This window comes from Podarcis erhardii (genome assembly GCF_964252035.2).
Source record: "Podarcis erhardii genome assembly, chromosome: 4".
Taxonomy (NCBI): domain Eukaryota; kingdom Metazoa; phylum Chordata; class Lepidosauria; order Squamata; family Lacertidae; genus Podarcis; species Podarcis erhardii.
The window spans coordinates 70,403,130-70,419,984 of record NC_138508.1 but is presented as its reverse complement, the minus strand read 5'-3'; the positions used below and the strand labels follow the sequence as shown (position 1 = coordinate 70,419,984).

General features: G+C 43.1%; 1 protein-coding gene across 3 annotated transcripts in view; it reads left to right on the top strand.

The window, feature by feature from the left end:
• Positions 1 to 16,855, top strand: part of TBL1X (transducin beta like 1 X-linked) — a 131,287-nt gene that overhangs the window by 111,251 nt on the left and 3,181 nt on the right. For all 3 annotated transcript variants that reach the window (XM_081858737.1, XM_081858736.1, XM_081858735.1), the window contains exons 6-16: positions 574 to 832; positions 2,713 to 2,845; positions 3,567 to 3,708; positions 8,925 to 8,988; positions 9,101 to 9,198; positions 10,394 to 10,454; positions 11,269 to 11,390; positions 12,281 to 12,355; positions 12,545 to 12,672; positions 13,742 to 13,907; positions 16,736 to 16,837. In XM_081858737.1, the coding sequence (XP_081714863.1) occupies positions 574 to 832; positions 2,713 to 2,845; positions 3,567 to 3,708; positions 8,925 to 8,988; positions 9,101 to 9,198; positions 10,394 to 10,454; positions 11,269 to 11,390; positions 12,281 to 12,355; positions 12,545 to 12,672; positions 13,742 to 13,907; positions 16,736 to 16,837 (1,350 nt within the window). The remainder of the gene's footprint in view (positions 1 to 573; positions 833 to 2,712; positions 2,846 to 3,566; positions 3,709 to 8,924; positions 8,989 to 9,100; positions 9,199 to 10,393; positions 10,455 to 11,268; positions 11,391 to 12,280; positions 12,356 to 12,544; positions 12,673 to 13,741; positions 13,908 to 16,735; positions 16,838 to 16,855) is intronic.

Below are 16,855 nucleotides of genomic sequence, written 5' to 3'. Positions count from 1 at the left end.
AAAACCCTAAGAAATGGATGCAGTGGTACCTCGGGTTACATACGCTTCAGGTTACATACGCTTCAGGTTACAGACTCTGCTAACCCAGAAATAGTGCTTCAGGTTAAGAACTTTGCTTCAGGATAAGAACCGAAATTGTGCTCCGGCGGCATGGCAGCAGCAGGAGGCTCCATTAGCTAAAGTGGTGCTTCAGGTTAGGAACAGTTTCAGGTTATGTACGGACCTCCGGAACGAATTAAATACTTAACCCGAGGTACCACTGTACTTGTGGTAAAGACCCATTTATACAGCTGGGAAAGCCCATCGGAACAAAAATTACTGCTACTGTTTCTGGAAAGCACAGTTAGTGGGTGTCAGTTGTATCTCAACAAGAATACTCAATCCAGTGCTGTTCCGTCACTGTGTGCTCAGCAGTCCAGAGTGTGGTGATTAAAAACTCGCCAAGAGGCTTCTCTTACAGAAGGTTGTTACAGATGGCTCCGTCACCGTATTCTGCTTGGCATTCTCTTGGGTGTCGCCTGTCCTCTCAGCCTCCTAATTCGTTTTCTTTTCATTTTCCTTCCCCTCCCTCAGGACGGCACAGTGTTTGACGGCAGGCCTATAGAGTCGCTATCGTTGATAGATGCAGTAATGCCTGACGTGGTACAGACTCGGCAGCAGGCTTTGCGGGAGAAATTAGCTCAACAGCAAGCTAGCACGGCACCAGTCACAGCGCCGGCCACCACGGCCACCACAGCTTCTACAGCAACGACAACTGCTGTCCCTCAGCAGAACACACCAAAGAATGGAGAAGCCACTGTGAATGGAGAGGAGAATGGGTCACATGCAATAAGTACGCTTCCTATGGGTGTGGCTCGCGAGTGCCGGATTTTGTGCAACTGCAGCACAACCTTTGGTTTGGGTCTAGGCTCCGAATTCATCACCTTGAGAAGTGCAGTAGTTATTTTTTATGTGGAGCTTCCCTTGGGATTGGTCTGGAAGCTGAAGCTGGTTCAGAATGCTGCTGCCAGGTTTTTGAGGGGAACGCCTATTGCATCTTTACTAAGGGAACCGCACTGGCTGCTGATGAACTGCTGCTCCATGTGCAAGGTCTGCTTGTTAACATATAAAAGCCCTGAACAACTCAGGACCAGGTTCCTGTGGCTGTAGAAAATCTTTGTCCAATACATTCTGGATTTTTGAAGCCCAGGAAAGGGGACTCCGTAGGCTTTCAAGGCAGCTTATATCACCTAGCACAGCTCCTTACCTTTTTGCCTCTGACTAGAAGAATAAATTATGCAGATATGTGTACTTGCATTTAACTTGCATGATTTTATGGAGAACACAAAACTGATACATTATTGGCATGGAATTTCGGTTACCTTGGGGAAGAATGTTGATTTATTTAAAAGCACACAGCTCTGAACATGAAGACTCCTTTGAGTTCATGATGCTCAGAAATTGTATGAAGACATGGAGAATAGTTATTCTGCAGCCATTCTGTTGCAGGTTTTCAGGATTATGATACATCCCAACATAGTAGCTGCTTGCTTTCTATTGGGACCAAGATCCCCAAGAATTGCTAGCACTAACCACATGTCTGAGTCTATAAGGATATGTCTGGTTTCCACACCATAGAATAGGAACCAGCACTCTAAAATTAAGTTAGGAAACTTCAACTCCTGCATTTAGTCAGGGACCTCATTCACATGTCCTGGTAAATCACATGAACATTTTCTCCTCCCTGCTAGCGGGTGGGAGAAACATGCCTGAAATGGGGACCGTGCTTCGCTTTGCTCCAAACAAACCATGTTTTGCAGCACCGGCTTGTTCTTGACCAGCTTGTTCTTGTTCTTGACATGTTTGTGGTTTGTGTGAGTTAAATTAACTATGACACCCAGTTTGGATATAACACTACATCAGGGATCATGGTTTGTGTGGGTGGGGATGAGCAAAGTGGCCTAGATTCAGTGTGAACTGGTATACCATAGGAAACATGAAGAGAATCAGACTTTTAATCGCAACATCACTGTACTAAAAATATGCATAGTAGTGCACAGCTAGGCAATATAAGGCAGCCACAGGCTTGTCTGTGTTCAAATCCTTCCTCAGTGTTAAGTTCAGTAGATGGGCTTGGGGAAGTGGTCTAACTGAATTTCCCCTAAGTCTCATCCGTTTCTCCTTACTGTTTCTGAGTCAGCTATTTCCCTGTCTTCCCCAACCCCCATTTGGATGTTATATTCCCAGGATTAAGGATTAATTTATTTGGGAATTATCCATGTGTAAATAAAATTTGGCAGTATAACTATGTGTTGCTTTTCCCTATAGGATCTCTTGCCATTAATTGCACAGTTTGCAATGTACAGAAGGGAGCAGAAACTAATCACTGTGTGCGGTTTTCATTGTTGTTATAATTAATGTCATCTTATCAGCAGTTCACCCAGATCATGATGTGAAATATGACTTGTTTAAAAAGCCTGTTCTTAAATGTAGAGAGTTACATATCCTTCTGATCTTGGTAAGGAAAGTGTGTGTTTATGCAGCCAGCATAAAGCAATCAAATAAGTTATACGTTATTGGAATTAAATGGTTTTGTCCAGTCTTCTCTGTAAATAATTACAGCTAAGAGTAACATGCTGCAAATTTGAAAAAGCAAAACAGAACAAAACTGAAAGGAATAACTAACAGTACGTAATCACTGCCTTACCTCAATGTGTGTATTTTGTCGTGCAGATAATCATTCAAAGCCAATGGAAATTGATGGGGATGTTGAAATTCCTTCTAACAAAGCAACAGTTCTCCGGGGTCACGAATCAGAGGTGTTCATCTGTGCCTGGAATCCTGTCAGTGATCTGCTAGCATCGGGGTAAGTTAAAGGGTCAGAACAGCTCTCACTGTATTTAAGTTGCATTCATCTCTAGTCAGTGCTGATTTGGAGCATCAGTAATGAGGATCTCATGTGCCCTCTCTGTATGTCATTGTTATGACAGACATAGTCTTAACACATTGTGGCTAATGTGTTCTCTCAAACCAACTTATAGGAACTTAGGAGGCTGCCCTGTATTGGGTCAGACTGCTTCCTCCATCTTACACCATATTGTTTACTGTGATTGTCAGGGGCTCTCTAGGGTTCTCAGGCAGAAAGCCTTTTCCTCTGCCTGTTACCTGAGCCTCCTTTTAAAACATAGCTACTGGCTATGGCCCCAGCATCTAATAAAGTCCAACATCTAGTGAAATAACTTCCAAGAGAGTGGATTGCCCTTCGTAGTGCATTTTTGTTAGCCTTGTTCTGTCAGGTTTCCAAATACAATTACTACTGCAGTTTTGCTTTACGGTGTTAAGGTTAGAAATTGGAAGTTGTGAGGTCCTGGAGTTGTTGTTACTCAGTCTTTTTCGGTTTCTATATTATTTCATCATGTTGTCGTTGAATGTGCCTTGCGATTTTGTTGTTGTTGTTGTTGTTAAAGAAAAGCAGTCTATTCGTTTGTTGGTTTTTTTAAAAAAACAACAACATTTCCTGTGTGTGTTAACAAATATATGTTCATATCCTGTTCCGTGTGCACGACAAACACATTTCCTCTTGATAGATCTGGTGACTCTACGGCCAGAATATGGAATCTAAATGAGAACAGTAATGGTAGTTCCACTCAACTTGTCTTGAGGCACTGCATAAGAGAAGGAGGACATGATGTTCCCAGCAATAAGGATGTAACATCGTTGGACTGGAATGTAAGTTGACTGCTAAAACTCTTGAAGGTGTCTGTGAAATGTAGATTGCTATATATATATATTTTAAAAAATGGTGCTTCCATTCCAACCTGGTGTTATTTTACACTAGCAAAATATCTGTCACCATGATGGATGGAGTGTGCTTATATATGATAAGGGGGACCCCTGCACACCAGCTGATCTCTTTCAGGAGGGCTAAGCTACTCAATGACAGCAATAAGGAGGACCCTTGCAATTGCAGCATTTTTGCCAGAAACACTTTATTTTTCCATGTCATTATCTGTGGCAGTCATCCCCATACCTAAAAGAAAATAAAAGGTGGGATAAAGTGTTTAAAGCTTATATTAGCAGGTAGGTAGAATGATTGTTTCGGAAAAGGCAAGCAGTGCTTCCATCACCTCTGAATACTAACTCAAATGTAAAAGTTTCACAGTGCTTCTGTCATTTATTCAGTCTCGTAGCCTAGTCGCTCTTTGCAAACAAGTGCAAAACATTTAACAGCTCATAAAAAAGCTTTTTAGTCTTTCCATGCTGTTACTTTCCGCTTGTTACTTGATAGACTTTGATTTAGCAAATCTTCAATCTAAGAAATAGGATTTGCCCACCACGCCCTCTCCATTTCCATGACTTACCCCTTAAGATTCAAAAATATTTTATTGTCCTTTTGTCAGAGGCCTGCATCATTGGGGAACCTGCCAAGGGTCCTGGAGCTCCAAAGAGCCTATTACTAGCCAACCCAAGGCCTCCAGCCATGCCTCTGGGTGTATTATAGTGGCGAGTGGTTGTGACTCCAGTCTGCTGTGACCCCATGTTGGATTACCCAAAATGCAACACTGTAGTTGAGTTTGGTCAGATATTGCATTCTGGGTAACTTAACTTGGCAAGTGGCCACTGCAGATTAGGTCTGAGCACCAGCTTGGCTCCCATTCAAAAGCACCACTAATGGCCATCACTAAAACATGTCCAGGGGGTGGGGTGGGGTGGGGTGAGGTGAGGTGAATGAATGAATGGCAGCTGCACTGTGGTGGGAACCGGCAGGGAGCCTGGTTGATGTCAAGTGAGGGTCTATCATTGGCACCATGCTCAGGTGCCACCCCCGGTCCCTTGCTAAATAATGACTTTTGCATCACTGTTCTTGAACTGAAGCCTAACAAATTTATTATTAAAATACACAAGAGAATAGACTTCATCATGTGGTTGGTATACAGCTGGGGGGGGGGGGAGTACAGTATCCATTTAAGAAGCATCAATTTACCTGCGTTTTGCATGGCGAGCAATCAACAGTTTGTTAAATACTTCTGCAACATTAACATGGTGAACCAGAAGCACACTTGTTTGGTTAGGCAGTTGGAGCCTTCTTTGTTTATTTATGTGCAAAGTGTTGTGATGTCTTTAATGAGGCAAAGATAAATAGTGTAATGAACTTTTACCGTATTTTTCGCACCATAGGACGCACTTTTCCCCTCCTAAAAAGCAAGGGGAAATGTGTGTGCATCCTATGGAGCGAATGCAGGGGGGAGGCAGGCGGGAAAAGCCCGCAAGAGCTGCACACAAGCTCCGTGCGCTCTTGCGGGCTTTTCCACAGGAGGGAGAAGGGACTGACTGGCCGCATCAGTCCCTTCTCCCACCTCCCAGAAAAGCCAGGAGAAGCCGCGATCTCTTTAAAGGAGTTGCGCGGCTTCTGCCGGTTTTGCGGGAGGTGGGTGAATCCCCCCACCTCCCAGTAAAGCCAGGAAAGCCCTGCGCAGCGTCTCCCGGCAAGGAGAGGCTGCACGGGGCTATGGAGTCTTTAGCCCCACGCAGCCTCTCCCGGGAGGGAGAGGCTGCACGGGGCTAAAGGGGAACCCAAAACAGCGAGCGGGATCCATACCGCGTGCTGCTTTGGCTTGCTCCATAGCCGCGCGCAACCCTCTTTGGGGCTGGTGGGGAAAAATTTTTTTTATTGATTTCCCCCCCTAAAAACTGGGTGTGCCCTATGGTCCGGTGCGCCCTATGGTGCGAAAAATACGGTAATTTGCAAAAACAATGCAAGAGTTGTGCAGTGCCTCATTTGGAGTAAAAGATTTATGCTGCCTCTAAGACAAACTCAGCCAAAACAAATAGGTTTGTAAGATTAAAGGTTTCCTTGGTTTGCAGTGTTTACTGCCGTCTGCAAATGAATCAGGTCTCCCACTTGCAAAATCACGTATGCCTCTTCCCAGCGCAGTGAAAATCTAGTTTGTATCCTGTTGTTATCTGTCCTCTTTGCTGTATGTCATGCATAAAAATGCAGATAGCTACACACTTGCCATCCTCTTTTCCGCACTATGGAATAAATTTTCTGCAAAACATTCTAAAGCTCCCGGGGGTTGTGGCAGACAAGGATGTTTTCTAATCTTAAACTCCAGAGCTCCAGAAGAAGGAGCAGAAGTGTGAGTGACATGAATGCAAACAATAGGACTGGGAAATGAGCCGTATGGCTGTAGCTGCACTATTAAAAATATGAGGAAATCTTTATGCATAGCATCCTATCCCAATTGTTATTCTCCACCAATAAATAGACAAAGCTTCCCCTGCCCCAATGGATTGTAAAAAAATGTGCTCTTAGTCACCAATCAAAAGTATAGAAATAAAAAATAGTATTAATAAATGTAGTGTATTATATCTATGATACCTATAGCAGCTACATAAGGTGGACCAATGTGATTATCCCCATATTACCAGCGGGGGTAGTAGCTGAAGCTAGGAGTTAGCGGCTTGGCCAAGGGCCACTGAACAGGAAGCCTTGAGAAGCAGATCCATAATAATAATAATAATAATAATAATAATAATAATAATAATAATAATAATTTTTTATTTATACCCCACCTCCCCAGCCAAGACCGGGCTCAGGGCGGCTAACAACCAATAATAAAAGCAAGTTGATTAAAATACAATTTAAAAGATTAAGATACAACACTAAAACATAGGGATGCAGCCTCTTCACAGGAGGAGAAAGGGAAAAGAAAGAGGGGTAGGGAATCAAACTGATTCTAAGCCAAAGGCCAGGTCGAACAACTCTCTATTACAGGCCCTGCGGAAAAAAATCAGATTCCTCAGGGCCCTGTCTCATGAGACAGAGCATTCATAGAATCATAGAATCATAGAGTTGGAAGAGACTACAAGGGCCATCGAGTCCAACCCCCTGCCAAGCAGGAAACGCCATCAGAGTACGCCTGACATATGGTCGTCAAGCCTCTGCTTAAAGACCTCCAAAGAAGGAGACTCCACCACACTCCTTGGCAGCAAATTCCACTGTCGAACAGCTCTCACTGTCAGAAAGTTCCTCCTAATGTTTAGGTGGAATCTTTTTTCTTGTAGTTTGGAACCATTGCTCCGTGTCCGCTTCTCTGGAGCAGCAGAAAACAACCTTTCTCCCTCCTCTATGTGACATCCTTTTATATATTTGAACATGGCTATCATATCACCCCTTAACCTCCTCTTCTCCAGGCTAAACATGCCCAGCTCCTTTAGCCGTTCCTCATAAGGCATCATTTCCAGGCCTTTGACCATTTTGGTTGCCCTCTCTGGACACGTTCCAGTTTGTCAGTGTCCTTCTTGAACTGTGGTGCCCAGAACTGGACACAGTACTCCAGGTGAGGTCTGACCAGAGCAGAATACAGTGGCACTATTACTTCCCTTGATCTAGATGCTATACTCCTATTGATGCAGCCCAGAATTGCATTGGCTTTTTTAGCTGCCGCGTCACACTGTTGGCTCATGTCAAGTTTGTGGTCAACCAAGACTCCTAGATCCTTTTCACATTCCACCAGGCCGGAGCCAGTGTTGAGAAGGCCCTGGCTCTGATTGAGGCTAATCTAACTTCCTTAGGGCTCTGGACCTCTAGGGTGTTGCTATATATGGACCTTAAGGTCCTCCGTGGGGCATACCGGGAGAGGCGGTATGAATCATTTGTGGTTCTGCTTTTCAAGCTTATTGTGCAACTTAAGGACAGAGAGGTTCCTCTTATGTCCTCTGGTGTATGAGTTCCAGATGCATTAGGAGTATTTCTCCTTCCTTTGCATGTTCTACCAGTAGTGTGATCCACTCTTGCATTCATTCATTCATTCATTCATTCATTCATTCATTCATGCTTGCTTCCACCTACATTCTAAGTCATGTGAAACATTCCAAATCATAGCTGAGCTTCTTTGTTGAACGAGAGCTTTCTGGTGCACCGTCTTAAACACCGAGGCACCAACTTATTCTCTTACGTGTGGCACGCAGGTGAGAAAGCACACAGCATGTACACGGGTGTTGCTTCTTTTCTTACACTGTTAACTCTCATTTCTTCCAAAGAGCTTGAGGCGGCAAACACAGTTCTTTCCCTCCCCATTTTATCCTCACATCCAATGTGCGAGGTAGGCTAGGCTGAGATGTAAGTGACTAGAACCAAAGTCAGCTTGTGAGCTTTAAGGCTAACGGGGAATTTGAACATAGGTGAAGTATAAAATGTTTGTGTGTAAAGCACTGAACTGTAAAGCACTTTAGGAAGCGCTTATTACATAGTCAAGAAGCTGTGAAGACTCTTAATGAAGTCATCTTTCAGTTGTTGTTCAAAGGATAAAGAAAATGAAATTAATGGTTGTAATGATCAAAATTAATTGGGACTTTTGTATCAGTAAATATACACACACAGCTTTATTGCAGTCCCTAGACACAAAATGCACAGTGCAGTGGAACAGTCTTCCTAGCCAACAGAAGGGCTTTAGCCCATATTTCTAATTCTTACTTCCTCCGAGAGGAATAAAGTAAATATATGTAAAAGTTCCATTGAAGCTGTTCTGCTCTGCTCTGCTCTGTTCTTTTCTCAGTGGTCTTCTTTAGGGAAAAGGGAGGAATATAGATATGTTGGCATGTTTGGCAGGGTAAGGGAAGGAAATCTCTCAGCTCAGCTAAAACACCTCATAAAAATAATTACCGTATGTCACAATTTTGTTTCTTAGCGGTTTAATTGTTCTGACAGTGCAATGCTGCTTTAGCCGTCTTTGTTTCCATCTAGGTGCCAAGAGTGCCAGGCTTTCATTTTGGGTACAATCCAGTAATGATGCTTGCTCTAACTCAGTGGAGCACCTAGTTTTGCTTGCTTTTGAAATCTTGGGGTTTGAAGGATGAGTTAGTGGGTTGTAGCTGACTCAGGATATTGTGTGCCTCCTGCAAAAAACACCATTTGATTCTCTTTGTTAACATCCCTACAGACCGATGGGACGCTGTTGGCTACAGGATCATATGATGGCTTTGCAAGAATATGGACAGAAGATGGTAAGATTTATAACGGCATCTGTTTCCAAGTAATTAGGTGTTTTTTGCTGCTGAATTATTTCAACTCCCAAGCTATTTGAAGCAGCTAACTATTGTCTTTCATACTTTGCAGGAAACCTTGCAAGCACCTTAGGTCAACATAAAGGGCCCATCTTTGCTCTGAAGTGGAACAAAAAGGGAAATTACATCTTAAGTGCTGGAGTTGATAAAGTAAGTGTTGAGGTGCATAGCTTGCAAGTATAGAATAGCTCTTGGGAATTCAGCAAAATTTTATTTCTGCTCACTTGGGAATGGGGGAGGTGTTTTGGAAAGCCTAGATTTCATCAAATTGAGTGATTGCTTTCTTAAGGGATAGTAAATCTGTTACATGTGCAGCCTGCCTTGCAACAAGCTGCTTGTTTGCTTGTATGGCATAATTAGTTCTCCTCTTCAACGTTGCCAGAGGTTTTTCATGCACGTGTGTATGTGCATTTGTACACATCTGTTTTTCCCAGTGCCTAAAAACATGTCACAGGAAAATATCAGGTATACTGATAGTGGATTCATTCTCAAAGTGTGGATTCTGGTGTACCGTAGTTCAATTTGCATTATCTACACATTGAAAAGAAGGTATCAGCAGACTTGAGGCAACCTCAAACACATAGGAATGGATCCAAATAATTAGTTTCCTGCAGGACTGCTTGAAGTAGAGAGACCATTACTCACTCCATTACGTTGCTTAGAAATGGATGGTTGGAAACAGAGTGTTACTTTTCGCAAAGTATAAGATCTAAACTTTATTTTTCAAGAGGGGCCTAATCACAGCTTTCCTCGGCGCAATATGTTGTGAAGTCACTTGGGACTTCTGCAAATCATCTTCTTATACAAACCTTGAGATTTTCCAAGCTGACTTACCTTTTCAATTATGTAGAGGAAAACCAAGGACCTGATCTAAATCATATGACCTGTTCTGCTGCAGCGACTGTAGCATGAATCTCAATTGTGATGCAAACATTACCATGTCTCCGTTAATTGGCTATCAATTTCAGGTTGTGGAGGCGTTATAAAATTCACCTAAACACATGCTGGATGTTATAAGGACCACCTGTCAACACAACACTGCAGTTTACAGGAGGCTCAATACACCATCATTTGTGATGTGAATCTGAGAGATTTGCTCAACTGAAGAAATTGACATTTGGTCTACTTACAGAAACATTTTTTGACTCAGGCTGATTTTAATCTTCCCCTGTGTAATAAGGACAGATTATCTATGTTAGATTTTCTTATTTGTGTTGTATTAGAACAAATGCGTTTTTTGACTAAAATTTTCAGCAGTCAACAACAATGTGTTTCACAGTGAAACCTGCTTTTCTTCAGAACTGAATGTGTGTCTTTTTCTCCCTATCTGCCCCCACCAACATAGACGACAATAATTTGGGATGCTCATACAGGAGAAGCTAAACAGCAGTTCCCTTTCCACTCAGGTAAGGCTAATTAGCCGTCCATGTATTTCTGTAAACATTTTAATTTTAGCAAAAGGCAAAGCAGCTTAAGCTTTCGCAATTAAGGCACAAATCACAATAAACCAGTTGATCATTAAGTAATTCAGAAAAGGTCTGCTATAGTTTCATACAGTAGCAATCATCTCTGAAAAGACATAGCCTGGCTAATTGTTTCTGCCTGAAAGATGGAGCCCAGGACAGGACATCATCTTGGAATTATGCTTTGGTGGGAACCAAAGACAACTTTGAGAGAGCGCTTTTGGATTCCTGCCTTTTGTCGCTGAAAAAATGTCACTGAAGCTTTCATGACCACCCCAGCATAGCCTTCAAGAACCCACCATATTTTACTGTATGAAAATACAGTACTGCTGTGTCTTTAGTTTTTGTAGGCACACCAATTGCGTTTTTGTGAAACAGCTTGTACCCAAGATGTGCTCTGTGCATCAGGACAAATATGTATAAAAATTGTTGTTACGTTATTTGAAAGCCCTTGTGTGTATTTTTTTTTTGGAATTTTAGCAGGTTCTCTTTTTCCTGGGTGAATCCAACCCAGGAAGCTTAATCAATAGATTATTGAGAGAGATGGAATTTGAATCTTGAGAATCTTGGTGCATGCTCATTACTGCAGCCCCAACACATTGGTATCATGCGGGTGTTCCTGGGATGCTGCTCCTGACATTGTGGGGGTACTAGGATCAAAGTGCCAGTCATTATATGGAAGTGGGAAAGGAGCCTTGCCTATTTGCTTCTTTGCGAGATGTCCTCATGTTGGCTTTCTCTGGTTCCCCTTTTGCAGCCCCTGCTCTGGATGTAGACTGGCAGAACAACACTACTTTTGCATCCTGCAGCACGGACATGTGCATACATGTATGCAGACTAGGCTGTGATCGTCCAGTCAAAACTTTTCAAGGCCATACGGTGAGTTTACATGGCCCTTTTAACCTATTGCAGTTCCTGCTGTGACCATTGGAACATTTCAAGGGTGAGATATAGATAGATAGATAGATAGATAGATAGATAGATAGATAGATAGATGATAGATAGATATAGAGATATGAATCTTCCTCCGCCTCTTCTTTCTATTAAGTGTGTTTTACTGTTCTTAAGAACAAATGCAAATGAAGCATTGCAAGAAAACAAGACTTTGATGATGACAAATGCAGGATGATAAAGTCCTTGCGACAAACTCATCTGTACACTTACTTGGGAGTAAGCTCCATGAAGGTTAATGGGATTGACTTTTCAATAAACCTGCATAGGATTGTGTTGTAATGAATTCTTATTGGTGAGTAGTTTTCCCTTCTCAAATGGCAGAAGGGAAATGATTTTAGGTTACCTACTTGAGGGAGGAGTTGTTCAGCAGTAAAGCAGAAGTTTTGCATGAACCAGGTTCCATCTTCAATCCCTAGCATCTCCAAGCAGATACGATAAATACTTTTTTTTCTGGAGTTCTGGAAAGCCATTGTCAGTAAGCATAGATAATACCGAGCTAAACGCACCAATTGTCCGGCTTGACTTGCTTTCAGGCAATTCCCCCTAGGAGAACTTGTTCTCTCTCATGCAAATAAAACTGAAAGAAGGCAGCAAACTATACTTTAATCCTATAAAATAGTCTCTATAAATCTGTTTAGCTAATGAGATATCATTTCTGTTGTTTCACGAATGAAAGAACCAAACCAATAATTTTAACATGCAATAGTTTATTTGTTGCTGTTATAAATTAAACCCAGATTGCCCTCTTCTGGATAAAAAGGTACAGTGCAGTTTGATACAGAATTGCCACCAATTTAATTATTTTTAAATTTCAGAATGAGGTCAATGCTATCAAATGGGATCCTTCTGGGATGCTTCTAGCGTCGTGCTCAGATGATATGACATTAAAGGTAATTCTGGCTGAAGCCTTTGGAACAAATTTTAAAGAACTGTTGCTGGAAATACTGTATGAAATGTTAGCCTTTATTTACATTTTTCAGTTCTGTTTCTTAAATGCATGCGTATTTCTTGGTGAGCTCTCCTATAACTGGAGAAAATATTTCAATGTGCAGATTTTATTCCCCTCTGATTTTGTATAGATTTGGAGTATGAAGCAAGATGTGTGTGTACATGACCTTCAGGCACATAACAAAGAGATATATACTATCAAATGGAGTCCGACGGGACCAGGGACCAACAACCCAAACTCTAATATTATGTTGGCAAGGTAAAAACGAAACAGTTTTACGCATGCTCAAATAAACAGAAAAGTTTTTCTTAGTTTTTTTAACTATGTGTATAGGGATTCTTTCATTTGTATCCCACCCATCCTAAAAGGTGTATAGGGATTCTGGTGGTGCTGTGGTCTAAACCTTGGGCTTGCCAATCAAAAGGCCGTCGGTTCAAATCCCTGCAACGGAGTGAGCTCCTGTTGCTCTGTCCCAGCTCCTGCCAACCTAGCAGCTTGAAAGCACACCAGTGCAAGTAGATAAATAGGTACCACTGCTGCAGGAAGGTAAACAACATTTCCATGTGCTCTGGTTTCCGTCATGTCTCGTTGTGCCAGAAGCGGTTTAGTCATGCTGACCACATGACCCGGCTGTCTGTGGACAAATGCCAGCTCCCTTGGCCTGAAAGCGAGATGAGTGCCGCAATCCCATAGTTGCCTTTGACTGGACTTAGCCGTCCAGGGGTCCTTTACCATTTTTGTACCTTTTACAAGGTATATGGGAGGTCCATACATGGGTCCTCCTCTTTTTATCCTCATAACCTACCTTGTGATATAGGCTAGTTATGTATGGGTCACCCGGTCAAGTCCATAGCTAAATTGAGATTGGAACAGCAAGTTTACTCCCTCCCCCCCAACCCCCCCCTCAAATACTGACAATCGGCAGTTAAAGTGGGGAGTTGAGATAAAATTAAATGTTTCTCTAGGAGCCTAAAAAACCTTACACTGGCCATGCTCATGCAGAATGATGTATGGGTCCTTGCAGTGGCGTGTGGTGAAATTTTTCATAGGCGAACAGTTAGGGCCAGAGGGGCCAGCTTGTGCGGGCGATTGGAGGGGTTGTGGGGTTGACATTGCACGTGTGAGCATCACGCCTCCTTTCTAAGCCGGGCAGAATCTGCCCGGGCTTTGCGAAGGAGGCACCAGGGGGACACCTAGGTGACTAGCCTAGTCCCCCTAGTCCACTGACCGCATGCCACTTGCACAAAGAAGAAAACGTTCTGAAGTTTGATAGAACCTTGAAAACGCTCAGTACGTGAAACCTGCTGCTGTCGCCTGTCTCCCATAGTGCTTCATTCGACTCTACTGTTCGGTTGTGGGACGTCGAAAGAGGAGTCTGCACTCACATGTTAACCAAACATCAAGAGCCTGTCTACAGCGTAGCTTTTAGTCCTGACGGAAAATACTTGGCCAGTGGGTCCTTTGACAAGTGTGTCCATATATGGAACACTCAGGTATGGAAATTTCACACCCAAGCGATGAGGAAATGGCTTGGATAGAATGTTAACCGAAATAAAGCTTGTCTGTAATATTGTTTGCCAGGGTTAGGCAGCTTCAGATCCGGAAGCCAACCAGAGCTGTACAGTTATCTTTATTGAGACTCTGGGAGCTTCCCCACAGTCTACCCTCTTGTTTTGCTTGGCTGGAATATGGCCTTGAACTCTGAGCATGGTTCTTGTGTGTCTGAACGGAGGATGGAGAGGGGTGTGTGCAGAAGCTAGCCTGCTGAAAGCAAAAATTCACAATTGTGGCTCTATCTGCTTTTTCCTCCAGCCCCACCTGCTGCTGACATATGCTCCTCTCCCAGAATGCGGTAGGGGAATGCGGTCCCCTACCCTTGCTATATGCACCAAAGACAACAAAGAGCTTTAAACATATTTATTATGGCACAAGTTGTGGCAGGTGTGGGGAGAGAGAATTGCAAAGCGGGATCAGGAATTCTGTGACAGTGCAGGAGAGTTTTGTGCTCCTTAACTACGCACGAAATGTGCATGCAGTCTAATCGAAAGATTAAAATATCTAATTGGAGTGGGTGTGAGCTACTCCAAATTGGGGGGGGGGGAGTGAATTGGCAAAATGAGAGTCAGTGTTGCACCAGAAGCACCCAGAGAGAGAGGCGCATTGCTTTCCGTAGCGAACAAGACACTTGCAGTCGCTATTGAGTAAAGTTACTCACCCGAGTACAACCCTGTTACATCAGATGTTATAAAACTTAATTAGAAGTCAGTTCTTCACAGTTTTACTGGCCAGATGTTTCAGATTATAGAGCTGTAGGAAGACAGTCCACTGTACCAAAATGAAGCTTTATTGACAATAAAGAATTTTCATAGTACTAGTGATCCTGTGGCATCAACATGTTGTTGTCAAGGAAGATGTATGTGGTATTCTGTATGTCCACATTGTGCAAGGAAGGGAGCTCCAGTCTGGATGGAAATAGATTCCTTCCACCATACAGCTATGAGGGTGTTTTTTTCTGGGGGAAGCGTTCTTTTGTGTCAATACTGTTCCCTGCCCCCCCAAAAACCCGTATAGTGCTAATACAAGCTGTTCCCTGCCCCCCAAAAACCGTATAGCAATGCATGGAGGGAAGGAATGGACCTTCTGTCTTCACATACTTCTGCACCTATGGCAATTGGGCTTTCTTTAACCTGAAATTAAAGAGTGAAAGACAGAGATGTAGCTCTATGCTACAGACTGAGCATGGTGCAGCCTTTGCCAACCTGGTGTTCAGCTGGTGTTTGGGACTACAACTCCCATGTGCTAGCTGGGGGTGATGGGAGTTGTAGTCCGGAACATCTGGAGTTGGCAAAGGCTGGCATAATGTATATAGTTTGGCCATAAGAGTAGTTCAATGTAGTGCACCCACTTTTATCTAGATTCAGCTTCGTCCGACTTTCCATTAAAAGCTGAGAGAGAAACAGCTGCCTCTGCATACAAAGTTATGTGTGTGCGCTCGCTCTCTCTCTCTCTCTCTCTCTCTCTCTCTCACACACACACACACACACACACACACACACACACAACAAACAAACAAACAAACAAACAAACAAACAAGCAGCTATGAGCCTTAGAAAGAGGCCTGGGTGTCCTTGGCATTTGTTGACACAACTCTTAGGAAGATTCCGATGATCTTACCCAGTGACACCGTCTAGTAGTTATACATCAGGGACGGATCCATGTAGAACCCTATGTGACAGAATCCATTTCTGCCCCTAAAGGAGGACAGGAAGCAGATTTATTATGGGTTAGGAAAAGATGTTTCATCTAGGAAAATCTCCCATTGCTCTTCCACCATGAACGAGTGGGGAGGGCAACGTAGAAGCATGTGGGCACAGCACTCATTCCCAGCTTCATAAACCATAGTTGCATCTAAATCAGGGCATTATATTCTCCATATATTTGGAATATAATGTCCTGGTTCAGGACATGGTTTATGAAGCTGGAAATGAGCTGTGCCTGCATGCTTCTATGCTGACTCTCCCCCTCCCCAATATCCTGGATTTGACCTTTTCATTGTCAACAGCAGCACCAGGGAGCACACTCTCTGGGATAATCTTCTGAGTTCACATGCCAGTGGTGCATAGCTGTCAACCTTTCCCTTTTTTTAGGGGAAACGTTAGGGAAGCTTTTAATATTTGATGTATTACTGTATTTTAATATTTGGTTGGAAGCTGCCCAGAGTGGCTGGGGAAGCTCAGCCAGATGGGCGGGGTATAAATAAATTATTATTATTATTATTATTATTATTATTATTATTATTATTATTATTATTATTGGATTCCTCGCAAGAAAAGGAAAAAGTTGACAGCTGTGCAGTGGTGGGGTGGAGCCTGTGGCAGAAGTAGGCTGGGCAATGGATTTGTCTCTTACCTTTCCTCAGCATTCAAACCATGCAGAAGCCTGAGGTTTACCAGTATACACACACACTCCACCCCGGAAAGCAAAATGCATTGTTGCAGCCCAAGGAAACATCCCAGCAAGGCAAAACCTCTCAAGGAGGACCTGCAGAAGAGCCAGTGAGAGATGTGGCATGGAAAGAGAGAGAGAGTGAGTGAGTGAGAGAGAGAGAGAGAGAGAGAGTGTGTAGCCTGAGAGTCGAGTCTCAAGGGTCAGATAGGGCTACATTTGGGCCTGAAGTTTCGAGCCCTCGATCCAAGCATAATTTGCATGTATTTCTTAGAAACCTTGGGGAAACACACACACACAATGCAGAGCAAGAAATATTTGCTGCCTGAATAATAATGATGGTGGTGGTGATTTGTTTATTATTATTATTTTGTAGAATGGAACTCTAGTACATAGCTACAGAGGCACTGGGGGAATATTTGAAGTCTGCTGGAATGCTAAAGGAGACAAAGTGGGGGCTAGTGCATCAGATGGATCGGTGAGTCTTTTCAGACTT